This window comes from Melospiza georgiana, chromosome 25, assembly GCF_028018845.1.
Source record: "Melospiza georgiana isolate bMelGeo1 chromosome 25, bMelGeo1.pri, whole genome shotgun sequence".
Lineage (NCBI taxonomy): Eukaryota > Metazoa > Chordata > Aves > Passeriformes > Passerellidae > Melospiza > Melospiza georgiana.
In genome coordinates this window covers 1,964,876-1,992,502 of record NC_080454.1, presented here as the reverse complement: position 1 = coordinate 1,992,502, position 27,627 = coordinate 1,964,876, and the positions used below count along the sequence as shown (strand labels likewise).

At 48.8% G+C, this 27,627-nt stretch overlaps 1 protein-coding gene across 1 annotated transcript; it reads left to right on the top strand.

The window, feature by feature from the left end:
- Nucleotides 1-1,263: 1,263 nt before the first annotated feature.
- Nucleotides 1,264-12,810, top strand: LOC131093331 (serine/threonine-protein kinase PAK 2-like; the record flags this gene model as incomplete). Its single annotated transcript, XM_058040490.1, has 8 exons — nt 1,264-1,392; nt 1,669-2,004; nt 5,867-5,979; nt 6,639-6,756; nt 7,607-7,706; nt 8,152-8,348; nt 11,093-11,230; nt 12,718-12,810. Coding segments are annotated over 8 exons (1,224 nt in total), but the record flags the coding sequence as incomplete, so codon positions are not given.
- Nucleotides 12,811-27,627: the final 14,817 nt, after the last annotated feature.

Genomic DNA, 27,627 nt, shown 5'->3' with positions numbered 1-27,627 from the left:
GACTGTCTCCAGAAAGTCATGACACAGCTTTTATCTAATTAGCTAATCAAGCTAAACAACTATCACTAAAATCCAATTAACAAATCACTTTCAGTAAACAATCACTGTGACACATTCTACATGTACTAAACAAAAAGAACAGCCAGTAGAGATAATAATTGTTTTCTCTTCTTCTCTAAGTTTCTCACTACCTTCCCTTAAAAAAAACCTAGGAGAGGGAATTATATCTCTCTGTGTTCAAAGAATGTAAATACCACAGCACAGTAAAGAGAGATTATAAAAGTGAGATCTGTCTATCTATCTATTTGAATCTTTCTGGCTCTGCTCCAAAGCAGTGGAAGATGCAAAGCTCACCTAAAGGCATCCCTTCAGGAGAGGAGTAGCGACAAGTTCCATTGATGGATCCTGAGCAGGCAGAGATGTTTCCCCCTCCAGAGATGGTTGTTTCTGCCCCTCCTGTTTTCCTCTCCAACCTCTTGTGCCCTGAAGCCTTCTTTTTATCCTTTAAATTTTTGCATGTCCTGAGGGAGTGGAACTATCCCATGCTGTAGCTGGGGTCTGGCGGCTTTGCTCGTACATGCATTACATGACACATGGTTTCCTTCACTGGCATCCCCAGGGCTGTGTGAGTGCATTCATTAATGGGGCCTTATGAGAAACTCTGTTACTGCTCATCATAATTCTCAGTTGACAAAAGAGGGAGAAGAAACACCTTGGTCCTCCTCCGTATACTGAGGGGGCCATAGAGGCTCTCTGACTTCCATCAGAGATCTTTGCACGCATCCTTATCTCCTGAATGACCCGGTTTTCTAACAAGAGTGTGGATGTCAGGAAGGAGGAATGGTGGTGCAGGCCTGAAGAGAAGGTGAACTCCAGAAGTGTCTCTCACAAGGAGTGAGCTCACCCAGGAAGCCCCTGCAGAGCCAGGATGGAGCTGTGGGACTGGGTGGGGTGTCAGTCACTACTGAAAGACAAACAGGACATGGCAGAAGCAGAGGGAGGCCCTCACCAGACCCTTGAGAAATGCCACCCCTTCCCTGTCAACGGCCTGAGAGGCTCTTGGAGCTTCAGTCCCAGATGGCCCCTGATTGTAGGGCCAGGGTCACTTTGGAATCTGTGCCTCCCCTCAGGCAGAGAACGACCCAGGAGAGCAGCAGCACAGTGCTTTGGGAATGTGTGAGCCCAGCAGTCTGTGAGTCTTGGCCCACAAAGGGTGTATGGGAAGTTGAAACCCATCTTCTCTTGCTTTCTGTGCAGGTGCTTCTTGAAAAAGAGCAGGAGCACACTGCCTCATCTGAGCTGCCATGCCAGACTCAGGGACAGCTGTTCCCTGCCCGAGGGCAGGAAGAGCAGCTCAGGCAGCAGGTGGAAGAGCCACAGGAGAATGGCCAGGTGAGCCTGACTGGCCAGGGCACAGAGGGAAGGGCAGGAAGAGGGGCATAAACCAGATCTCCTGGGACTGAGGAGGCCAGGAGTCCCACAGGCAATGGAAGCACAGAGCCTTGCAATCTGCAGAGATCAGCCCTGGGACAGGATGGTTACAGTGGAAACAGAGCTGGGTAGGGAAGCAGAAAGAAGGGGCTGAATAAATGTGATTTTGAGCTAAAAGAGGGAAAAGCTGAGCCTGATGGCAGCTCTCAGTCACTTGCTCTGCTTTTGTGTGTACAGAACATCAAGGCAGAGCCACAAGCAGAGCTGCCTGAAGCTCAGAGTGCCATCATGGCAGTGAAGAGGAGGAATGAAGACATCCAAGAGGAGAAGAACCTCCCTATGCAGAGGGGCAATCCACAAAAACAGGTGAATGAAGGAATGGCAGCCACTCTACTCATGAAAGAGAGCCCTTTCCGTTGTTGTTTACAGAAAATTGACAAACAGATGGAGGCACAGTTGCAGGAAACTGAGGCTAGGATCAAGGTAAGGAAGAAGAGGCTAGACGAAAAAATTAAAATTATCAAAGAGAAAATGAATTGCCTCCTTCAGGAGCAAAAGGCTCTAGAAAAGCAAGTGAGGGAAATAGCAATAGGCACTGCAGTCACCCAAGGGGTGGTTTCTGCCCTCCTTGCCTTTCCAGTGCAGAGCAGCAGGGGTGGGTGATGCCTCTGAGTGCCATCCTGATGAGGCCTCTGTCAGAGCTGCTCTCAAGGACACTTCCTGCTCTGCTGGATCTCAGCTGATGCTTTTGACAGTGACATTACTCCTTTGGCCATTTAGCCAGCAGTCATCCGAATGAACTCCTGCTGGTTTCTTCCAGGTGACCTTGTTTCTTGAGGTGTTTTTGCAGGTGAACATGGTCACTCACATAGATTTGGAATACGAGCTACAAGCTGTCTGTATCCCTTGTGAATGCTCCTGTCCTTTTCTTTCCTTTCTTCCCAGTCGATGACTCCTGGCTGACGGGGACAAGCTGTAGTCTCTGACTGCTTTGTTCTGTTTGACTTGAGGTGGAAGTGTCGCCATCCTACCTGGCAGCCTGCAGAGAGTTCCAGCAAATGACGGGCAACCAAGAGCCCCGAGGCTGGCACGAGGCCCAGGCACTGACCCACCCAGAGATGCTGCAGGATAAGCTCTTCCTGAGGAAGGTGCAGAAAAAGAGAATTTCAGGGCAGGAGGTAGAACATTAGAATGAGGAGCTGCAAATATATCTGCAGACCTAGGAGGGGGAAAGGAGTCTTTGGGAGGAAGTGGAGCGGTCGTTGCTGCAGTCATCCTTTAGAACAAGAAAATGGCTATGAACTCAAGTAAAACCAGCCTTTGGTTTTGACCATTTGGTTTCACAAGTGGACATCCAAAGCAATCCAGTTGAGGAGCTCTGCATGTGGCTGACAGCAGCTTCCTAAGGGCTTGCATTTCAAATGGCAATCTCTCTTGCATTTCAGGGCAATCTCTGCCACACCTTCCTGACATCAACTCATTTCTTGTCTCAGATCTACACCGACTCTGACACTGAAGCTGCAGCAGAAGCAGCAGCGCCATCCCAAGGAGCCTTTGCTCTCCAGCTGAAGAAGTGGAGCCTGAGCCCTTGGTTCACCTGCCGTGCTGACCCAGCTGCTGCTCAGCAACAGGAGATGGTGAGTGACTCCCTGGAGCAGCAGAGTACGTCTGGTATCTTTCTTATCTGAGGGACAGTGTGTTGTGTGCACGAGTCAGCATAGCTGTACCAAAGGTTCTGATCAGTTTAGTGTCACAGAAGTGCTGTCAGTGCTCCGAGGCAGCAAGAGAGAGCTCTGAGAGTTCCTGCTGCCTCTGAGGGCAGCTTACACTGGCTGGAGTTTGCCTGAGCTTCCCTCTCTGCTGAAGGCAGAAGCAGGGATTGTTCCTGGATCAGCAGAAGGCTGTGACTGCTTGAGTCCCAGCCACTGGCAGAAGCCCTGCTGAGATCAGTCTCTAGGAGAACACATCAAGCCCTTTGTGATTCTGCAGCACAACTCAGTGAATCTGCTCCTTGCCCTGAACAGCTGCCAGTGCTGTGCCCTCAGATAAGATCTGGTAGGGTTGAGAAGAGAGCCCAGTGGATTCTGTGTCTACCATCACCTGTTGGGACAAAAAGGGCACTGATCTGTGCCTCTTGGTGGCTGATCTCAAAGCCCATCCTGTTGTGTCCTGAATGGGGGCAACAGCTTGTCCGGGGCTCAGGCTCACTCTGGCTTCTTCCCATCAGTGCCTGTCAGTGTTCATGCTTGGGCTTTGCCAGCCTTGTTGTGGTCAGTGCCCTGCCCCTGAGGGCTGTGGGAATGCAGAGGCTGGAGCCTTCCTTAGCTGGGAGGGTCCCGCTGCTGCCCAGCTGCTGCAGCGCGGAGCTGCCTGAGGCCGCAGCCCCTGCTCTGGGCCGGCTTCTGCCTCGCATGGCCTGGGCTCACAGGAGGGTCAGCATCTCCTCTGGGCAGCTCTCTGTGTCACAGGGGCGCCTGAGGAGCTCTGCTGTCCTCTGTGCCCGCCGTGCCGAGTTGGGAAGATGGGGACGTGTGCGGTGCCGAGAGGGCGAGTGCAATGGGAGCGACTGAGCCGCGCTGTCAGGGTGAAGAGAAGCGGCGCGGTTCTTCATGCGGGGCACGGGCAAGGGCCTCTTTGGGCTCAGCCTGCTCATAAAGGGTGAGGGTCCTGATGCTGAAAGCCCCGTGGGGATTGGTTCTAGCATGAGCTGCTCTGGTTTACAAATGCAGAGGCATTCTTCTGGCAAACTGCTGCAAGGTGGAAAAGATGGGAACACTTGGCAATATTCCTCCTGTTCTGAACTTGGCATCTGTTCAGATGAATTGATTCTAGATGTCCAGGTGCATTTAATCTTAGCAAGTAGGAAACCTTTCATAAATCTCACAGTGTTTATTCCCCAGAAAACAAAGGCATTGTTAGTTCCAGCTCTCCTTAATATTTCTAGATGACAAACTTACTTGCCTTGGTAGGTATTCTCTTCTGCTCTAAGTCTCCTCTGAATGTATCTCCCTGTGCTTCCCTGTGTGTCTGCTTTCAAGAGGTCTCTCACTTCAAAGGATGCTGGAAATCAGTCTCTGTGGCAGCCACTTGTGCTGTGGGCCTGCTGTTCTTTTCTTGTTGTTCCAGTTCCTGTTCCTGTTGTTGTTAGCCAGCTGTCCACCAAGGGAGGGCTCCGAGCCCCAGACAGTGGGGCTGCCTTTTGTGTCTCCTAGAAGGTGGGATCTCTGCTTTAAAGTGAACATCTTGCATTTTGTTTCCCTCAGGGAGAATGGTGAAGATGGAAAATCCTATTCTAAAATACACTGAACTGGAAAATATTGGCAGTGGGTGAGTCCAAGCAATGTTAATTGTACAAAATTATGCATCAGGTGTTTTGCTGGTGGAATAGGTATCAAGTGTAAAGCCAGACAAGCTGCAAATGTGTTCAGGCACTGGGCTTAGATTGTCAGTGCTGATCAGAATTTCTAAGTCTGCTCAGAAGGCATTGTCAAAGACATCTCCATGCTTCCAGTGTCCTGCAGGTCTGTGGTATTTACAGCACAGATCACCTGTGTGGGCTGGCTTTCACTGCAAGATCTAAATGGATTCTCCTTTCTCTGCTTCTGTTTTGGTTCTAGGACTTTTGGAGATGTTTGTAAAGCACTCGACACTGCCACAGGAGGAGAGGTAAATGTGAACAGCCCCTGCCAGACTCTGCTGCACTTGAGGGCATTCCCCTCTGATGTGAGCTGTGGCTGGAGCTTTGGGCAGAGCTGTGCTGAAAAGTCACACGAAGCACAGACTGGCACCAGCCCACAGAACACATTTGGGACTTTGTCCTCCTCAGCTGCCGGAAGGAAGGCACGGAGGGCAGCGGTTCCTTTCAGAGAAGGACGCGCTCACTCGCTCTCCACTGCTAAAACAAAGGTGGTGCCTTCGAGCACCTCACTGCTCTTTGGGTCTACAGCTTCAGAGTCCTGAGTTCTCATTTCTGGCTGCCAGCAAATCCATCTGAAAGTTACTGGTAGTTCCTTAGCCACCTGCAGTGCTGCACTTGGGAACTGCACATAGGGAGAGATCTGCAAGGTGTCCCTGAAAGCCCTAAGCCCTGCCCACAGCCCAGGATGTATCCACAGAGTATTAAGGCATGGATTACTTCTTCTGAATCCCAAACAAAGCAGCAGAGAGTGTGGTCAGAGGTTTGTGGGTGATAACTGAGACACCGCTGTTACCAAGTGGTCAAGGCAAAATGTCAGTGGCCCCACGTGTCCTGTAACTGGCTCCCTAGGGAGCAGAGAAATGGGCTGTTGGAATGTCAGTTCCTAATTACTGCAGGGCCTAATCACAAGGCAGTTTGGCACAGCTCAGCTGTGTCTTTGCAAAATCACTCACTCCACGTTCCTTGTTGTCTCGTGCCACCAACCTCTCAAGTTACTGATTTTCAATGTCATTTTAGGTGGCAATAAAAAAAATAAATCTTCAAGGACTGAGGAGGAAGGAGCTAACCTTTAATGAAATAATGATCATGAAGAGGTATAGGGGTCCCAATGTTGTGAATTATTTAGACAGGTGAGAGGTCATGGTCTTATCCCATGGATGTGTGTTTACATAAAGCAAACATGAGAGGTTAAAAACCCACTTTGGTCAGTGGCAGAAAGTAGAGCTGTAATTATTGGCTAATTATTATTGCTCTTTTCATCTCCGGTGGATGGGAAGAGATTGCATTTTGTCTGCATGAGTCTTTGCTGGCACATGGCATTTGAAAATTCTTCAAAAACCCGGATGAGTTGTGTCTTACTAAATCAATGATCTCTATATTCACAGCCACCACTTTGTTTTGGAGCTTGATTTTTTTCAAGTGTCTTCTTACATCCAGGTAAACTAACAAGGATTTCCCTTGGATTGTTGCCACTGTTTTCCATTGCTATGCCTGCCAGGAAGACTAGGTGCTTTTTTCCAGAAACACCATGAATGACAGGCTTTTTATCTGGGCTGTTATTAAACTGCACATTTTGCTTGCTGCCCATCTAAGACATCTCCTTTTTCGCAGCTGCACCTTTCTCTTTGAGACTGCACAGATGGCAAACAATGCACAGCCAAGAAGGGATGTCTATTCCTTTATGTTGTCTTTGTCTCAAAGGGATCTGAAAAGAAGAGTCAACCCGTCTTTTCCAAACAGCAACCTAGCAATGTACATTCATCTCCATGCCCTTGTTTCCTTCTTTCAGCTACCTCGTGGGTGAGGAACTGTCCCTGGTTATGGAGTACATGGATGGAGGCACTCTGAGCAATGTCATCAGCTGGACCTGCCTGTCTGAAGATGAGATGGCAGCCATCAGTCAGGAGGTCAGCAATCCCATCTGTGTTTCCAAGGGCTTGGGCAGGATTGTCTGGGAAACAGGGGCTCAGAGCTGGAGTGATTTCCTGTGCCAAGCTTTGTTTCTGTGTTGCTGCTATTCTATGGGCAAGTAAAAGCATCTCAAGTGAAAGGCCTGCCAGTGCCCCTGCACTCCCTGTACTCAGTGCCAGTACTCTTATCTCCTGCTGTTGTATTCTCGCTCTGTCTCTTGTATTTTTATTTGTATTTGCTGTTCTCCACCTTGCCTCTCTAAATGTTTGCCTGGAGTCTGTCTTCACTGCATTCCTTGCCTGTGAAAGCAAAGGTGCTGGTGGCAGGATTTGAAATGATCAGCAAAGAAAAAAGACTCATTTCTCACAGTCCTCAGCTGAAAAGGATAGTAGTGCAGACAAAATGCTCTTTGCTTCTGGAAAGTGACTGGTGTGATACATCAAAGCCTGTGCTGAGGCCAGCAAGAAAATCTTTGTCATGCAGCCTCCCACCCAAAAATGATCCACTAAAGACTGAAGGGAGGGACTTTTCTTTTCAAAACCTCTCCTTTGTCCTCTGCAAGGAAAAAGCACGTCCACTGCAGCAGGAGTCATCCTGGCTGGTCGGCAGGGGACAGCCTACAACAGCAGGTGCTGTTGCTCTTTCAAAAGCTGACGTGCCTTTCCTCAGAAAGGTCCTGCTCTGCAAGTGTTGGAGCAGCAAGCTCTTCCTCTCAGTGGCCATTACTGTTCTGCCCTTATTCCCCATTCCCCTGGAGAGGGAATCTTTTAGGTTCTTTGTTTTCTTTCTTGTGTGATGAAATCACATCACTCATTTTTGACCTCCTCTTTCTGTTTTCTCTCTCAGTGCCTGCAAGGACTGCAATTTCTTCATTCAAACCACGTCATCCACCGAGATGTGAAGAGCAGCAACATCCTTCTCAGAACTGACGCTTCTGTCAAGCTGGGTCAGTATATTCTTGGTCAGGTGCAGCGTTCCAGGGATGTGGGTGTGGGGCTGCTTGGCGTGACTGCCAGCTCCCCAAAAATGGTGCTGGTGGCAGTGCAGGGACCCCTGCTGCGAGCTGAAGGCGCAGTTACAACGTGCACAGAGGTATAAGGAACCACAAGCAGTCAAGAGTGGCCTTGCTCTGTGTGTGTCCCTTCTAGACAGAGGAATCTACAATCTAAAGCTTCAGGGGAATGAAGTCCATTGCTGTGAGCAGCGTTAAGAAACCTGGGTTTTTTTGGAAGTGGCCAATTCCATACTCCCTTGGCTAAAGCCCCAAGGAAATCGAGTGTGGACAGTTCTCCAGGAGATTCAACAGCACATTCTTAGTCTGAGAGTGGGGAATTCTTTTGCTTGGTTTCCTAATTGGAGCTGGCTTTCATGGTTTGTGGTTTTCTCCACAGCTGACTTTGGCCTCTTTGCTCAGCTTAGCCCTGAGCAGGGCAGACGGAGCTCCATGGCCGGCGCTGCTGGGTGGCTGGCGCCTGAAGTGGTGACAGGTCAACCATGTGGCCCCAAAGTGGACATATGGTCTTTGGGAATCATGGGCATTGAAATGGTGGAACAAGAAGTTCCTTCCTGGAATGCAACTCCTGTCTTGGTAAGGTGCAAATACTCACTGATCCCACTGTCTTCCTCACCTGTCCCGTGTTCTGTGTGCCATTGGACAAAATCCCATTGCCATCTGCTGGCACCACTTCCACCAAGGTCTCCTTCTAAAAATGCCCCTGCAACACATCAGCATCTGCTGTAGCTTTGGTTGTATCAGAAAGGGAAGTGGCAGTTCAGAAACCTAACCAGTTCAGAAACCTGCCATTTTGGCCTCCAGCCATGCCTGGCATTTCTCACTTGATTTTTGAACAATGTTGGAACTCTGTTTCTGAAGGACAAGAATTTTTCAGTGGAGAGGGTAGACATGTGATAAACATCCTGAGCAATGGAGGTTAGACCTTCCCAGTTTCAATTTTATAGAAAACATAAGAAAAAAAGGAAAAAGAAAAGTAAACAAAAAAGGAAAAGAGAAAAAACCTACTACCAAAGCAATGCCCAAGCAGTTCTGCTTGCTTTTTCATTTTTTAAACACAGCTCTTCTCTTCCATTCTGTAGCATCTTTTCCAAATCCTGTGGATCTTCAAAACTTTCAGGCTTTCAAGTCATCTGTACATTGTTCAGTCACATATGTGGGTGGCCTGGTTAAGTTTAGGATGTGTTTTTCTCCGACTGCAGTTTGAATTGTTTGCCAAACCCTTGGCTGTTTCTTGGTACTTTAACAAGTTGATGAGCTTGCAGGCAGGTGCCTGGGCTGGGATCCAGCGTGGGCAGTTGACACCGGTGCTGTGTTTCTTTACCACAGGAGCAGGGCCATCCCTGGCCTGCACAGTTCTAATGACAGGGAGGACTCCAGCTCCCTACCATGGCCAGTGGCTGAGCTCAGCTGAGAGTCAGGATAAAACCCCCTTTGTCACCTCTGGTGATGTGGGAAAAGGACAGAAAGCCACATAAATTATTTGTACACAAGGGGAGTGCATTGCCATTTCTGGCTTTGAAATTCTCCTTTGGCTTAAAGAGGATAATAGCAAAGTCTCTTTGGTCACCATCTATTTCAGTGCCACGAGCACAGAGTTATCATGACAGTGGTGGGCATTTTTATGGAGACTCCAAGGCCTCTTGCCATTGTTATTTTTGTCTATTTGAGATGGATTCTGCAAGTTGAGGTTTGAATAGTTCCAAGTTAGTGTCTTATGTTTCTAAATATCATCTTGCAAAAGCAGAATGAGCTCTCTCCCTCTGACTTGTCAGCGTGTTAGAGCTTGGTTCCACATGAACCACACTGGATAATAATCAGCTGATGTCTTGCCAATCTACACTGTAATTCCTTGGCCTGAGGAGTATCAGAAAGACCTGCTGAGCTCCACGGACACTGTCAGCTGCATGGAAGTGAGCATCCTTGGCCTTGCTGAAGAAACTGGAGCTCAGCTTAGGTTAGATGCTCTTGAGCAGGAGAAAGGCTGGAATCCTCAGGGGTTTCCAGAGGCCTGCATGCCCAGAGGGACTGAGTTCTGGGGAGCAGCTGGATGTTTGTGCACATCATGGAAAGGGATTGCCAGACAGCTCAAGCCTCACCACAGGCAAACACTCCCCAGCTCTTCTCAGGCAACATTTGCTTTGGGTTTCAAGTTGTTCCCACTTGTCTGTCTGTGAAGATGCCCCTAAAACCACAAGGCAAGCCTCTCAGAACTGGTGTTACATTTCCAGAAATGAAGAAAGGAAGCCCAAACACAAGAAAGTTGCTAAGGCACTGGTTTTTAGAGAGGAACTTAACCCCCTGTGCAGTTTCTTCTCACTGGGAAGCATGCCTGAAACCTGGGCATGAGGGTGTAAAGGCCACAGAGTCTCTTCTGCTTCTTGTGCAGTGCTGCTGAAACACTCAGTGACCGTGTTTCTCTCCTAGCCCAAAGCAACATTCTCCACATCACCAAGCCAGAGCCTGGTGATGTGGAGAGCCTGCCAAAACCTCCCGTTTGTTTCCTGGCACTTTCTGGGATGGGCCTACCATTCATGCATTGACTTGTGTAGCCAAATGAGTCGAGGGTCACCATAGGGATGGAACCTCTCCTTCTGATTTGACCAAGAAAAGTTTTTCTTTTCCATGTAAGGAAAGCAGAAATTTTCAGACTGCTGAGAGACAGAGCTGCAGGTGGCTCCTGTGTGTCCAAGCAGGCGTTTTCATCCCAGTACATTTGTGCATGCATCTTAATGTGTCTGTGTTGAAGATGAGGTTCCAAATGCTTGTTTCCTTACCTGAGGAATACCTGGTGGATTTCCTTTCTTTCCTTCCAATTCCCATTGTTTTCAAGAACAAAGCAAAAAATACCTGGCGGATTTCCTTTCTTTCCTTCCAATTCCCATTGTTTTCAAGAACAAAGCAAAAAGCTTGATTGGTTTTGTTTTATGGCAGCTGTGCTTAAGAGACAAGAAGCACTGCAGAGATACTTTTCATATCCTAACCCTTGGATGCAGTAGAGTTAGTATAGCAAAGTCCTTCTTCCAAAACACCTCTCAAGCTGATATGAATACTCAGGGAAGGAAATGTGCTTGTGCTGATGTAGTTCCCACTAACTAGGTCAGGCAATGAAATCAGCTGCCAAGGCAAGATCTGCAGGACAGTGGGAAAGCTGTGGCTGCATTGGAGTTTGGGTTTTTGGTTGGTAAAGGAAAGTCATCTCTGGGTCTCTGCCAGGGCAGAAACTGCCACTGCAGAGTGGAGCTTAATCAATGGGATCTGGAAGAGCAGTGACAGATGGGAAAGAAGCAGGTGGAGCCTGGTGTCTCCTTTTTCCCCAGCCTCAACTCCTGATAGCCACAGGAGGAAGACAAAAGCTGCAGCAGCCCAACCTATTTTCATCCTGCCTGCGTGACTTCCTGAGCTGCTGCCTGCAGAGAGACGAGGCGCGGCGCTGGTCTGCCAAGGAGCTCCTGCAGGTAACATGTGAAGGGGCTGCAGGTGAAACAGGCTCTGAGGGATGGGCTCCTCCTCCACTCAAGTCCAAGGCAGCAGATGAGCCCCCTTCCTCCTCACCTCCACTCTTGGTGCTCTTCAAATGAAAACAGTGAGGAATCCTAGTCTGGGCTGGGTGGCAGGGCCCTGTAAATGTCCTGTGGTGCAAGTGTCCTGCAATGAGTAGGGACATCTTTAAAGAGATCAGGTTGCTCAGAGCCCTTTGCCACCGGAGCGGGAATGGTTGCAGGGATGGGGCACCTACAAGCTCTTGGGGCAAGCTGTGCCAGGGTTCCACCATGCTCCAAGAAAACAAGTTCTTCCTTAGACCTACTCTGATTAGATGCCCTTTGTGTTTAAAAATATTTGTCCATATCCTATTGTAACTGACCCTGTTAAAAAAGATGTCCCCCACTTTCTTCAAAGCCACTCTGAAATCTTGGAAAGTGGAAATAAAGTCTCCCTGAGGCCTGTCCTTCACAAAACTGAATAACTCCAGCTCGCTCTGCATTTCCTGAGAGGAGAGGCACTCTGTCCTCTGACTGTTTCTGTCACCCTCTTTTGTAATTTGGTGGAGTGCTCAGTTTTATCTAATGGCAAAAGAATTGAAGCAGAGCAATGCAGGGTACAGAGACATGAAATGGTGGTGGAGGAACCCAAGGAAGCCAGTCCCAGCCCAGGGGTCAGAGATTTGGCTGTGGGCAGGAGGGGCTGTGGGGGGCTCACTCTGAGGGGCCCTGGTTTGTGCCCCCCAGCCCACCCTCAGAGGTTTCTGCCATGCAAACAGGGACAGCTGGGAGGGACTTGTCCCAGCCCCATCTGCTGCCTGGCACGCTCAAGCAGACGGGAACTGTGCCAGGGTTACTGCCAGGCTGTGTGGCAGAGAGGGAACTGCAGGGCCCAGTGCCACTGGGCTGGCCCTGCAGGGAAGGAAGGTGCCATCCAGCACACGAGGGGTAAGGCATGGAAAGGCAGACACTGCTTTCTGTCCCTGTGGGAATCAGCACAGTGCCTGTCTTTCAAAGGCAGGGACCTATGTGAGCCATTGGAGTTTCCTGAAAGGAAGAAAACCCAGGGACAGAAAGCACCATTTCTAGAGCACTGGCAGGGCAAAAATCCCAAAAAGATAAAGAAACCTGAATAAATGGATGAGTGGGATTTTGGGCCAGGTTTGCCTGTGATGGCAGGGTCCTGCACATGACTGCTGGGTAGCAGATGGTCCCACTGCTCCTCTTTCTGGGTCTTTTTAGGACCCAGAGCAATCCCAACTGAGCCTGTGAAGCACTGAGCTTGGAAAGTAATGGTTCACTGTTCACTGTTCTTTGTCTTTTTGTTGTTTGGTTTGTTGTTTGTTTTTGGTTTATTTGTTTTGTTTTGGGTTTGGTGTTTTTTTTGGTTTGTGTTTTGTTTTCTTTTTTGTTTTTGTTTTTGTATTCATTTTTTTGTGTTTTGGGGTTTTTTTTGTGAACAGCATCCATTTGTAACAACAGCCGAGGCTGCATCCACCCTGGCACCACTCATCATCTCAGTGAAGAGGAGGATGGAGAAGCAAACGGTGCTATAATCATATCAGGACCATTTTCTCCATAGCCATCTTAGAGTAGGATTGTAGAGTAGGACAGTACAGTAGGATTTAGAGTAGGACTATGTGGAGAAAAGAAAAAAGACTCTGCACAATTTAATGTGAATCAAGGAGAAGCCATTTATTATGCTTCTAAACATAGTTTATAATTAGTTCCTATCCTATAGCTTTCTGTAGTCATGCATTGTTTGGTTGCATCTTTTTCTTAATCTAATTGGTAGATGCTGTAAGGGTCATTTTATTTGGGTTGCTACCCCTTTGTCTGTCAGCAACTTTTCTGCTTCTTCTTCTTTCTGCTTGCAATATCACCTTTTTATCCCCAAAGTTGAATGCAGCTTTATTAAAAACCTGACTTAGTCCTAGAAGGTTAGTTAGTTTAGTTAGCTCCAGAAGGTTAGGCTGTTTCATTTAGTGCCTGTCCATTTTTCTGTAAATACCACCCTACAGGATTATAGAGTAGGATTGTAAATAAATAAAGTTTCTGAAACTTTAACTCATCTGGAAGAATCCTTTCGTTCTCACCCTGTGAACAAGCTGAGCATTTCCTTCTGATTTGTCAGCTGTCTCTTAAAGGTGCAATGGCTTCTTTGGTGTTGTGAAAAGTACATATTACAGGATAGGCTCTTCACAGATATTAAAATTTATATATATATATATATAAATTAATATACTATATGTGTTATGGTGTCTTAGTTAGTAGTACTGTATTTTATTAAGTAGTGTGGTATGTTGCAGTGTGATGTCATGGTTTGCCTCAGATACCCCAGGTTCCTCCCTGATAATTCCCTGCCAGGTGTGTCAATCATCCCTCCTTTCCACACCCTGACCCCTGCTGAGCGCTGTCTGTCAATCCTGGCATTCCAGAAGGGCGTCCAGTGATTGGCAGAATTCAAAAGATGCCCTCCCCTCCTGGAAGGACATTGGGCCATCCAGGTGTCCTCTGTCCCTTGACACTTCCCCGCCCGTACCTGGTTGGTGCTCCCCGTGTTCCTTCCCTCCCCCTCTGCCCCGGGTAAAAGGGTGAGCAAACCACATGGTTGGGAGTTCTCCTGGAGCCGGTGCTGGATCCAGAGGCCTGTGGGCCAGGAATAAAGCTCTGGATCGAAACTCTCCATCAGAACTGACTCCTTTCCTTCACCTCGCCTTAAAGCTTCTCCACCAAAGGTAAACCTGAGCTCCTGCATGCTGAACTTGCCTCCAAGTGCCCAGCTGCAGCATCCAGCTAGCCAAAAGTGTCTCTGGGGTAAAATTCTACAGTTGCCACTATTTGGTCAGGCAGCAAAGTCCAGACAAGCTCATGTACGTCCCGTCCGGCTATATTGGTAATTATTTCAGTAGTAAATATAGTTTTAGGTTATAACATGATGTAAAATTGAAACTATGCAATTTAAGATACTTTTTTAACTAGCTCAAGAAAGGGATGGGATAATCAAGAAATTGTTTGCCCAGAGATAACAGCAACAGGACACCTAAAGCCCCAAGAGAAGAATTCTTGTGTCCTTATTGGAAAAGACCAACTTTCTTTCACCTCCTTCCTGACTTTAAGGAGCCAACAGGATTAAGGGGGAGAACTTGACAATAACCAGAAAACACACATTGTTTGAAAAGAATTTATGCATCATGTATGAGATATATGAATATGCAACAGGCTATTGCTTTTAAGGGCTAATCCTTTGTTAGCCTGTGTGCTTTCAGGGCATAATTGCCCAGGAGGCACCAGGACTGTCTGTATGTCTTTGTTTTTATTGTCCCTTACTGTACTGATTCTGATTGTCCAAAATCTTATTACTCTAACTTTTATTACTATCTTAATAACCATTTTATTGCTATTAAACTTTCAAAATTTAAAAACAAGGGATTGTTGTTTTTCGCAGTGTGCTTTGAGATTTGGGAAGACTCTTCATTCATAATCTCCAGAACACACTGCCCTTGGTCAGCACAGTGGCCCATTTTGGTGCATCTGTGACACTTCTAGTTGAGGCAGAAAGGGCAAAGGCATTTGAAGGCAAAACCAAAGGAAGAATGAGGCAGCCAAGACATCTTGTGCAGATGCAGGCCTTCAGCTGTGACTGGAGAGCATTGGGGTTCCTGTCACTTGGATTTGTATCCCTAGGTGCAATGTCTTTGGCTGGAGGGAAGCCTTGCTCAAGTGAGAAAGCAGAAAGATCAGAGAGGGTGCTCGGGAAGGTCTCCTGTGGTGCAGAGCTGTCAGCACCTGTGAGGTGAGAGCAGGGCCAGCCTTGCCCGGGCTGGAGCCCCAGCAGAGCCCCGGCAGAGGCCAGAGCAGCCTGAGCCCCGGCAGAGGCAGGCTGGAAGGAGGCCCTTGGAGCTGCAAGAGGCAGCAGCCAGGCCCTGGGTGCCTCTTGCTGGGAGCAGGTGAATCCTCCGCTCTCAGACCCCAGGTGGCAGCTGGCTGCTTCCGAGGGGAAGCGCAGCTGTGCTGGGCACAGCCCGGCCTGGAGGCATTGGCCATTTGGAGTGTGCCCAGGAGCAGAGAAAGGCCAAGGGCAGCTGCAGGCTGCTGGGCTGGGTGAGGATTCCTCCTCTTCTGCCGGCTGCCCTGCACCTCCTGGCAAAGGCCAGCAGTGTGTGCAGCACTCTGGGCACCGGGGCAGGGAGCCGGGCTGCTCGGCAGGCTGGAGCACAGGGCAGCTCCTTCAGGCCCGGCACTTGAGCCAGGGAAGCGAGGCCAGCGTGAGGCAGGGACAGCTTGGCAGGGCCCATCTGCAGGAGCCAGCGCCTCACGCAGTTCTGGGAGGAAGCGCCTGCAATCCTGCAGTTCTGCACTGAGCCAGAGCAAAGGTGTGAGATGCAGAGTGCTTGGCAGAAATATTCAGGCCCACCAGGCCAGCCTGCTTTGTGCTCTGCGGCGCACAGCAAGTGCTGTGCAATGCAGCTCTGAGCTGCTGGGAGAGAGGCACATCAGGGATGTGCCTGAGGTGAGTCAAGGGGCTAGCTGAAAATGTCTTTAGGATCATTGAAAAGTGCAGATGAGTCGAGGGGCCAGCTGGGACTAGAATTGGGATAGTAGAAGACTGCATATTTTAGTTAAGACTTTCAAATGAGGTAAGAAGCTAAGTTAGTAATACAGCTAGAAGAAATCACGTACCTTAGGTAAAGAGTACCGAAAATATTAGGAACATAAAGCTAGGAGTGATAGGGATAGAGGAAGCAATTGTGAAGAAGCAGAGACCATAGAAATACCTTGACTTAAGAATAGTTGAACAGTTAGGAGAGGCTTGGACCACGAGCAGCAGGTCCAAATATCTTGCCAACTGGCCATGGGAGAAGAGTTCACCATGAGGAAGACGGCTTTTTTCCTCCCATACCACCACTTCCTCATTTCAAAATCCCACCAACCCAGTTAAGGGAATACAATTGTGCAGCTGTAATAGATATTCAGCTGATAAAAATGCAAAGCAGGCAGGTAATAATTATGCATTATGGGTCCTTAGAAACCTACTCTAAAACTTTTTCTGTAGAAATTGAGAGCAGGAGTCTGCAACTCCTTGCACTTGTCTAATAATTATGTATTATGGGTCCTTAAAAACCTACTGTAAAACTTTTTCTGTAGAAATAGAGAGCAGGCGTCTGCAACTCCTTGCACATGTCTTTGGAAACTAGTTCACATGTGTCCAGCGGTGCAATAAATACCCTTCTTTTCTAGAATAATTAGTTGAAGAGTCATCTGTCCATGCTTCAAGGGTTATGCTGGAGTAGTGAACTGATTTGCAAGGGAGCAGAAGAGTTTCAGCAGGCAATTTTTGGAAGAGATGGAAGCCTCTTGTGACTGAAGGGAAAGCCATTTGGAATGGAGTAATGATCCCAAAGCCCATAGATTGTGTCTTTGTGTCTGAATTTAAATCAGAATGATTATAGAAAATTTCTTGGAATTTGTCTACAAATTTATCAAAGTCTTCATTCTTTCTTTGACAAATCTGTGTAAAAGACATAGTGTGTAACCCATCTGGAAGTGGAAGAATAGCATTATATGCAAGTTGTTGGCTCATCTGCAAGACTTGATCAGTGCTCTTAGCCTGGGCAGTGACAGTAGCCCAGGGCCCTTTGCCAAGTATAACTGTTGTGCTGTTAAACCATACAGAGGATCACCCTGCACTCTAGGTCTTGCTGCTTCTTGAGCACACTTTTCCTCCCAGCTTTTATGAAACATCACCTGCTGATGGGGTGGCATTCTAAGTCTTATTAGGGTATGCACATCAGCTGGAATCAATGTGTTAGATGGAAAAATATACTGCAGAAGTGACTGTGCAAGTTGGGATTTTCAACCCAATTGTGAAATTGCAGCTCTCAATTTTTCTAAAATCTTCCATTCGAAAGGTTTGCAAACTCTACTTGCAGCATTAATTACTACAGGAAAAGCTTCTACATGACTGGAGAGAAAAGTCCCTTCTACAATAGCTTCTGTAATAACTTTTTTCTACTTTCATTTCTCTTTTCTGGAGATAAAGCTTGGCCTGCAATTCCTCAGAAAGCATTAGGAGGACCATGCTATTTTGGGAAATTGACACTGTTTGCCCCTAGCATTCAACAGATGCTTGACATCAGGCACAAATTCCAATGTCCAAAACGTAGTGTGCATCTATTAGGCTCAGACTGCAAGGATAATGTAAAATTGTGGAATTGGCCATTCAGTTAAATTGGCATCACTTTTTAAACCAGGATTAGCTTCATCAAAGGCCCTTACATAATTCAAACAATTGGCTTGTAGGACAGGAAAACAAATTAATATTACATCTGCAATACTGAATGAGCTTACCACTGATGTAGGCAGCATATGCCACCTTGTGTTACAGGATAGGGCTGCTATAGATTTTTTGTTGCTAGCACAAGGAGATGGGTGTGAAGATTTTGAAGGGATGTGTTGCATGAATCTCTCTGACCACTCTGGATTTATTGACAAGAAAATGTCATTCCTTAAGGAAAATATGAAAAAGCTGACAGTTGTTGAGAATTCTTTTGATGAGTGGCTAAAATCCTGGGGAATAACAGGCTGGCTCAAGGACTTAGTACGCTTTGGCATTATGTATTATTGCCTGTATTAGGTATTCTTGGCTATGTAATTAATAAATAATTCTAGGTATTATTGTGTTTGTATTCTTTTCTCAATTCTGCTTATGGTGCCTTGCTTACTATGCTGTGTGTAAAAAGTAATTGACCATGCTTTTAAATCAGTCTGGCTTGTGCAGAAACAAAAGCAGGGAACTGCTGAAGATATTTTGCAGCTTTAGAAGTTTTGGAGAGACAATGGCCATATTCAGCCAATGCAGTGAATCCAGCTTGCTTGTAATAATGGACAATGAACACGTTCACAAAGAACGAATTGTGGACATATTCAGAAATGGGCAAGGTATGTCCTTGAAAAAGATACAAGAAGAAGAGTCATCAGAACTCAGCAAGTTTGTCAGCAAGCTTGGGAAAGTGAGCCATGGGTAGGCTAGACATCCCCAGCAAGACGCGTGAAAAATTAGGTGATCCATTCAGCATTCTATTTTAGATGTGTGAACAGCTAGGATTAACCAATCATGTATTAGCTAGAGACACGTGGACAGTAGAGATTTATTATAAATAGAGTCTTTTTAGGAATAATAAATTTAGCTTCACTGGATCATATTGGTCATGGTGTGATGTCGGTGAACTTTCCCACCCTGCACTTAAGAGTGTGTTGGTGTTGCCCAGGAAATGTACACATTTGGGGAAATGTCCTTGGAAGAGAGGGGCTTGATTCCCAAGGAAACTGCTTGCCCAAGAGCCCCCAGTGAGACAGGTGCAAGTGTCTCCATTTGACTCCCTCTGTTTCCTTCAATCCTTGAGGCCCCTTGCACTTGGCAGAGGGGCAGGGCAAGGCTGTGAAGAGCAGCTTTGGCATCTGCCTGGGCCTGCAGAGACTAAGCCAACCACCTGCAGCAGGGTTTGTTGCCCACCTTTGAGCACAGGTCTGAGCCAGATCCTGTTTGTCCAGCCGAGTGCCCCAATGCTCTCTTGGGGAGCTGTGAATTCAAAGGCCTTGATGCACACATTCATGCCACCTCCCTTCTCTTGTGTGTTTTAACTCTTGGCAAGATGTGTTTGCTTCTTGCTTGCTGAAGGCTGCTCTGCTCCAGAGCCAGCACCGAGCTTGGCTGTGCTGGCCAGGCACCGTGGAGAGTCCTTCCCTGAGCACTTGGCTGGGTTTGGGGTGTCCCAGGCTGTCTTAGACACTGGGCAATGTATTTCTTCCAATCAAAGGCATTTAGGGCGGTGTGGGGGTGGCCCCAGAGCACTTGGCAGCGTGCCCAAGGGCACTTGCTGACACGGCGCAGCACGGTTACCATGGAGCGGAATGGAACAGGACCCTTTGTGACACGTGGTGACATGGATGCTGGCGGTGACGAGGCCATGCCACTGTGCTCAGTGCACGTGACAGTACAGGAGGTGACAGAGCGATGCTGTAAGATGTCCCCGCACAGCCGGCTCGTTGGTTGCTGACCCGGAGCTTTTCCGATGCGTTCCTCCTGTGGCTGGCCTCATGGCCAGACCTCGGGATTCTGTGACTCGGAGCTTTTCCGAGGCATCTTCCATCCCTGCGGCCGGTGCCCTCGTGGCCAGGCTGTGGGAACCTCCATTGTTAACCAGGAGTCTCCTGTCATTGTGGCATGAGGCCTCGAGGGCAGGACTTGCTGTCCTGTGGCCTTCCTGAGGCTCTTCTGTTGCAGGTGCCTGCAAGGCACGACTGCAGCACTTGCTGACTTGGGCCTTTGCTGAGGCATCTGTCTCAAAGGTGCCCTTGAGGTCAGACAGCAGGATGGCAGGCAGACTGCTCAGCCTGTTCAAGGGGCTTCAGGGCAAGAAAAGCAAAGGCCCTGCAGCTGCCCCAGCACAGCAGCCTGCAGAGCTGCAGCAGTTGCAGCCACTGCAGGGTGGTGAATGGTGGAACTGGGCCACAGGGCAGGTGCCTGCAGCTGTCCTGGCCCCATCCCATCCCATCCTATCCCATCCCATCCCTGTGGACATGACCATGGATGGGATGGGACAGGAGCCGAGGCTGCCCCGCCGATGACCGTGCTCCATCCCCCGGGCTCTCCTGCCAGGCTGTCCCTGCCTGGCAAGCGCAGGGCTGGGCTGTGTTCTCCAGCCTCTCCCGCAGCCACTCAGCTCTGGCTGCGCTCGCTCTTTGCCAGATGCAGCCAAGGACCGGACTCAAGAGCAGGAGCCCACCCATGGCCACTTCGTCAGAGCAGCGCAGGTACCTGCAGCCATCTCCACCTGGGCTGGGCCTGCTGGCACTGCTCAGCCTGGCCCCGCGCTTGGAGCAGACCATGGAACGTCCCTCTCTTCCTGCCCATCCTTCTGCTACAGACACTGTGGAGGTTCCTGCACCTTAGTGCAAAATGACTGGCGGCCCCACACCCGAGGGCACGGCTGAGCCCGAATCCAGGCCCAGCGAGCTGCGGGCAGAGGCTGCTGCCAGCACAACGTCCTCTGACCTGGCTGCCAGCTCTGACTGGGAAACAGATGAGGGCTGGGAGGAGGCTGACATGGCCCTGACGAAGGGCATGGCCACCACCAACACCATCCCACAGGGCATCCCAGAGACTAAGGCCATGCCCACGCTCACTGTGAGTCCTAGACCTACTCTGGAGTTTTTCCAGAAGGGTTTTTATTCTCTACAGGGCTGAAGGCCTCCCAGGATCACGCGGCCCCTCAAGCCATGTCTGCTGGCCCTCCTCAGCCCCATGAGAGTGGGCTGGGAAGGCAAGCACTTCTTGGGGGAAGCTGGGCAAGTTGCTCCCTTGGACAGCACTCCAAGTCTTCCCCATGCTGCTTCCTCCAGGTGCAAGCCGTGGTTAGTGCCATGCTGCAGAGACTCACATCCTGTAGATGTCAGGCTGCAAATGGCCATTGTCAGCCTGACTGAAGAACACCCTGCCCCCGTGGTGATTAGCCTCCTGTGCTGTGCCCCAACGTGTGGCGCGTACGGGGCACAACTGCCTCGAGAGCTCTGTGCTCACCAGCCTGTAGGGCCCCTCTCCCTGTACAGCCTCTTCAGAGGGCTCTGCCAGACAGGCAGAGAGCACGGCACCCTCAGGCCCCTCTGTTTCCTGAGCCTGCTACAGCTGCACAGGGCACAGTACTGATGCACAGCTCTGGTCCCATAGAGCCGCCGCGCTGATGTGGAGAGTCAAAGGCACCTTGGAAGTAGCCCAATTAGAACATCTGGGACTTATCGGAGCAAGGCCACCTATACAATAGATATATTTTACTATGACTCAAATGCCACCTATACCCCTGCACCACTGGGGCTCACTTGTTCCCTTCCTTTGGAGACCATTATGACACCGGGGAGCATTGTGGAACCAATGGGCCATGGTGACACTGCAGGCCCTTGAGGAACCTGTTACACTGTAGGAACTTCTGGAACCAAGGAGAACATTGTGACACTGCAGGGTACCATGGATCCAAGGGGCCATTGTGACACTGTGCAGCCTTGTGGAACCAAGGGCATCTTTGTGGCTCTGTTGGGCTGCATGGTCCCAAGGGGCCAGTGTGAAGCAGCGGGGCTTTGTGGAACCAAGAGGCCATTGCTGCATTTCAGGGCACTTTGTGGAACCAAAGGGTCATTGTGATCCTGCGAGGCACTGTGGATCCATGGAGAGCATTGTGGCATTGCAAGGCCCCATGGAATCATGGAGACTCTTGTGACTCTGTGGGGCCTCATGCAAGGAAGGTGCCATTGTGACACTATGGGAATTTGTGGAAACATTGCGGGGGGCCATTGGACACAGCAAGGCTTCATGGAACAAATAGACCATTGTGACACTGTGGGGCCTTGTGGAACCATGGACAACATTAAGATCCTTAAGGACTTGTCTAACCAAGGGGACATTATGACACCTTAGGGCATCATGGAAGCAGAGAATCATTGTGGCACTGCAAGCCCTCATGGAAGCAAGGAGCTTTTGTGACACTGCAGGACCCTGTGGAACCAAGGGAACATGAAATACATGTGGCTGCCTTGGCCTCCCAGGGATCACTTGACAGGTCTGGCTGACCTTGGAATGTGGAAGGCCACTCCCATCTGCCCCTGAAACACTGGGGCTCTGAACTTTCCTTTGTAGGGAAAAGAACTGTCCATCTTTTCCAGGCATCCATGGCCAAAATTAGGATTCCACCTGAGACAGAGTGGAGATCCATTCTAAATTAAGTGAAGTGCCTGAGAGAGGTGAGAGGTCTGTAGAGCCAAAGCTGAAGTAAAAGCCGCATTCCAGAGACAGCAAAGAGACAGAGAAAGAAAAACAGAAATTACCACAAAGTCGATCTGCCCCAGACCTAAGAATTCCTCTGATAAAGAAGAACTAGTGCTAAATATCACGCAAAATGAATATGTATGAACTTATTGTGAAACTGTATGCATATGCATTTGAGAGAGAGATAAAAGACGACCTGAAGTCTTCAGAAGTATGCATACCTTGTTAAGAGAACTTGCGTCCAGCACGTGTCGTAATAAAAGCATACCGAACTTTACAACTTTTATAAAGTTGTGAAGTTTCTTCTTTTCTCCGCAAAACACACCTCCAAATTTCTGTGCATCCAAGGATTGCTCCCAGACAAAAGCTGCCAGGACAGACAGGTCTGGCTGGTCTTTGACTCCTGAGGGGCAGCACTCACCTGTTTTCCAAACACTGGAAAGAGCTCTCTGCTTTTCTTTTCCTGAAAAAAAAAAAAAAAAATCCCTCTTCTCCAGGCACAAATGTTTTAAATTAGGACTCCACATTCATAATTTCAAATATCCAAGGGTTGCTTCAAGCAAACCTGCCAGGACAGACAGGTCAGGCTTGCCTTGACCTCTGGTGGTTGCTGTTCATCAGCTTCTGAAACACGGGGGCTCCGTGCTTTCCTTCCTGTGGAGACCAATATGACTTTTGGGAGCCTTGTGAAATGAAGGGGCCACTGTGACACTGCAGAGCACCATGGATCCAAGGGACCATTGTGACACTGTGGAGCCTCGTAGAAACAAGGACATCATTGTGGCTCTATTGGGCCGCATGGTCCCAAGGGGCCAGTGCAAATCAGTGGTATGGTAGTTAGCCCAGCTGTAACTCAGAATCAGCCAGATTTTACCCCAAAAGAACTGAGTGTGATTTTCAAGCCCTGTGAAACATCTGTTTAACTCAGGGTGAGCTTGAGAAATCCCCCATAAGCCTTTAGTGTTGTTATGCTAAGTTGTCCAAGTTCTCCTTCCCTATTGGTTACTTGTTTCTCCTGTAGGGTTATTGTTCTAGAGTGTTCTACCCCCAAGTGTCTATGTTGTTGCTTCGCCTTTATGTCAGGTCTTTGAATCCCACTCCTCATTCTTTGCTCAACTTCTCCATGTTTATTGTTTTTCACCCTGTTACTAAAGTTTTTTTGGGCAACTCCATTGATCCTGCTTGTTGTAGCATTGGGTGATAGGATGGTTGGGACGGACGGAGATGACGGATGAGTGTGGGTGCAGGAAGCTTGTTTGGAAATGCCAGCCACTGCTTGGAGCAGGCCCGAAAGAGGAGCTTGAAAGAGGTGCCCAAAAAGCATGCCCGAACGAGGAGGGGAGTTCCCATTACTATACAATAAATCTTCCTCTGTACTGCATATTCTAATTTCCACTAACCAATCTAATACAAGACACAAATCTTATAGCATTTATATACAGCCTATAAGAATCATTACATTACCATACTGTGTTACATTTTAAACCCTAAAAACTACTCTTTGGACCTCTTCTCTTGACCCCCTTTGTCAAGCTAGTAGGGTCTGCTCGGACCCTTGGACCTGTCTGCAAGCAGAGGGTATTATTTCATCAAAAGAAGATTACTTTCAGCTGGCCATACCATTGTTTGCCAGTTGTTCAGTAACTAAGGCTTGGTATGTCAAAGTTTGCTTTCATTTCAATCTCACTTATAGTTTCCATACTCTCAAAATCTTTTGCCAGACAATCATATTTATAAGACTTTCCTGTTTCATCTTCCCCAGCATCTGCTTTTTTACATTTTCACCACCCTTGCCCTGAAGTTGGGGAACCAGAAAGGTTTGTCACAGCCACCCTCATTGCGATATTTGGTGCCCAAACAGGGACCCTGACATTCAGTCATGTCAGCTGGGGTGAGCTGATGGATAGGCCAGTGCTCCCCGGGGTTTTGGATTGTGCTGGGCCGGCAGATTCATCATTGCTTCGAGGGACCTCGGCCAGGATCCACAGGGACAATGACAGTTTCACCTGCATAGGATTGCAGGTGGGTTTGGGGAAACGCAGGACAATTATTGCCCATTTTGCCCCTGGGTTTTTACAATACGAATCCACATCCCATAACTGATTTGGGGTGTTCCAGTGGCTGTTCCACCTAAGGTGGAGAAAGAGAAAAATGGCAGCCGGATGACCAAAGTAGAAAGCTGTGTATAGGGATGCTTTAAGTTAATTCTCACTGATCATGACCAAATATCTTCAAAGAACAAATTAAAATCAATCGTGAGGTGGATCATTAAAAACTTTCCAGATGCCCCTGAGCCTGATCGTCCTTCTTCCATCTTGGCTCCTCCACTTCCTGCTACCACAACCTTCTCTTCCGCCCTGAATGAACCTCCAGACTCCATCCCCACAACTGCAGGTCATGCCCTCACTTTCAATCATTCCACCTCCACCATGGGCCATGCCTCCAGAAGGCCAGCCTGGAAATATGACATCCTAAATCAAGGCCCTTCCTCCCCAACACCTGACAAAATGGCAGCGCCCTTTCCCTCACCCTCCGGCAACAATATAACCCCCATGATCAAAGATCCTAAGCCCAGCTGTCAAACTATTTCTAATCCAAATGTTTCTGCTCCAAGTTATTCTTCCCCCCCAGAAGACAGTTTGGACTCCTCAGAGCCACCTTGCCCCTCAACCCTGGAAGATCCCTGGGAAAGGAAGAAGACTGGGAAATAGTCTCGAAATTCCACCTTGCCCCCATATGTTGTGATAGAAGGGGGCAGAATCCCAGGTATCAGCCACTGGTTTATGAGGAAATCAAGGAGCTGTGTAGGGCAGCTAAAGACCATAGGAGGGACTTACCTTGTTTTAATGGCCCAATTAGGGCCATGTTTACAGCACATGTTAACCCCCTATGATTTAAATGTATTATGACCATGTTGTTGTCACCTACAGGATAGACCCTGTGAAAAGGGGGATGGAAGTGTTTTCTAAATCAAATAATAGCAGACCATGCTAATAATGAGGCAAGGGCGGAATTGACAATCAGCCATCTAGCTGGAGAAGGACAACGCAGCCTACCAGATGTTCAAGCAGCAGGTATGTCCAGAGAAGTATTAGATGATATCAAAGAGATGGCTTTGAAAGCTTTCATCCAGGTATTGGATGGTAGAACCTCCAATTTGGATTACCTTGGGTGGCTGCAACTAAAGCTTTAGGACAATTAGACCATCTCGGGTGCCTGTTAAGTAAGCAAACCAATACTACCTCCCTCACATGGAGTGGTCTGCTCTCAGATGTAGAGACCATCAGACATGCCACCTTGCAGAACAGTGATAGAGTTTTTACTCTGGGCACATGGGCATGGGTGTGTAGACTCTGAGGGCATGTGTTGCATGAACCTCTTCAGCCACAGCGAGTCAATCCACAAGGGCATTCAGGTACTGAAGGAAGGGTTCAAGAAGCTTCAAAAGGAAAACAAAGACTGATCCAATAAACTCTTCCAATCCAAGGGACTAAAGGGTTGGATGATGTCTAGCTAAATAGGACTAATATTTTTGTAGTGGTTGTTTTTGTATTGTTAATAGTACTATGTTTGTTTGGATGCTTTCAGAAAGTCTTACAAAATATTTTCAGTCCCATCTTCGTTGTAAAACAGAAAGGGGGAAGATACCAACACAAGCTCCTCATGGACTCCTTGGAGGAGGGAAGTGGTGGCCAGGATGGCACAAAAACCTCTCAGAGACTCAGTGTGGAAAGGAGAATCCTAAAATATTCTTAAATCCATAAAGTACCTTAAAAACTTTCAGTATCTAAAGGCATTAATGAGCCACACTGAGTGTCAGTGCAAAACTCTCCAGGGACTAATTAAAGCAGATAATTGGAGGCCATGATTGCACAAACCTCTCAGAGACTCCAAGGCAATAGCCAAACCCAAAGTCCTTTGTAAAACATGCCGTCTCTGGGAACATTAGGGACCCCCAGGGCCATTGCTGAGCTAGGCTCCCCAGGAACTCCTTCCAGCAGACCCTTGAGGCCACTGGGATGTGGGCTAGGGGGGGATGCTGAGGGCAGGACAAGGGGCTAACAGTGCCCAGCCTGACTGGGGCTGTGCCAGGAGGCCCCAGGGCCTCAGCACAAGGTGTCTCATCACAGCCCTTCATGGCACAGATCCTGATACTGTGCCCCAGGGCACCAAGACTTGGCTTCTCTTTGTCCCCACTTGTCATCACTGCCTCCAGTTCTCTGCTCTGCCTGGGGCCTTGGGACACTTTCTCAATCATGTTCCTCAGTGGGACCCATTAAAAGTCCAAGAAACTTTGGAGTTGGATTCTGACTTGGAGCTCTGGAGAGGTTTCTTCAGCTCCCTCTCAGGGACTGATGTTCAGGGCCTGAGCATAAAGCCCCAGAGGCTCATTAAAGTCCTTGTGCTCTGTCTGTGCTGCTGAGTTGGGCTGGGCTCCTGGCACAGCAGCAGCTCCTGGTAACCAAGAAGAGCTTCAAAAGCACATTTCTTTTCATGAGCAGCTTTTCTCTCAGCCCAGCAGGGCTTGGGCACTGCCTGCAGCCACCTCAGGCACAGCACAGAGGCACAGAGAGCTTCAATCAGTCAGGGCTGGGAAGGTGCTGAGAAGTGCCTGGGGCAGAATCACTACCAGCCCTTGGCACAGGAACCTCTGGCTGCAGGACAGTGCAGCTGCAGCTCCTGGAGCCATCTCCTAAAGCTGGAACATCCCAATGCCTACAGACTCTTTGAGTACATTCTCTGATTGTCTCTTGTGCAGAGCAGCCAGGGGTGCCCAGGGCAGTCCTGCAGGGCAGGGTCCTGCAGCCCAGGGTGCTGTGCTGGGGCAGGGACTCTGCTGCCTGCCAGGGACAGCTCTCAGCCAGCCCTGGCAGCTGCTCCCAGCACTGGGGAACAAGGTCTGGGTGGGAGGAGACAGCTGGTAAGAATTGGAAGTGTTCTCCTTGTGTGGTGAGGATGCTGCATTGCTCAGGACTGCTCCCAGCAGGGCATTCAACTGCAGAACATTTCTAAGCAGATTATACAAGGAGCACAGCAAGGCAGGGGCAGCATGAAAGGAAAAATCCTTCTTTTTCAATCTACTGCTCTGAGTTGCCTGGATGAGAAAGTACACATTGATATCAATCTCTCAGTTCACATTCAGAAAAAGAAAAAGGCTTTCTCTCAGAACTTACTAACCAGGCAGTGAAAGAAATCAGCACAAGGCCCCTTGAGGCAGCATCAGCGTCGCTTTTCCAGCCTCCTCAGGGTTGCTCTGACGTTGCCATAAGCGCCTGCAGAGCCAGAGCTGCCCCTGGGCAGTGCCTGATCTGGGAGGTGTCTGCAGGGCAGACCTGAGCCCCCAGAGCTGGGCTGGGCTCTGGCAGCACTGGCAGGGCCCAGCCCTGGTCACAGGAAAGCAGCTGCTGGCAGGGACAGCTCCAGGCAGCAGAGCCCTGGGCAGGCAGGGGGGGGGAAAGTGCCCCCAGGCTGTGCTGGGATATTTAAAGTCCTCTCCAAACCCAACTACCAAATGATTACTTTTTTTACAGATCCCAATGCCAAGGCTACACAA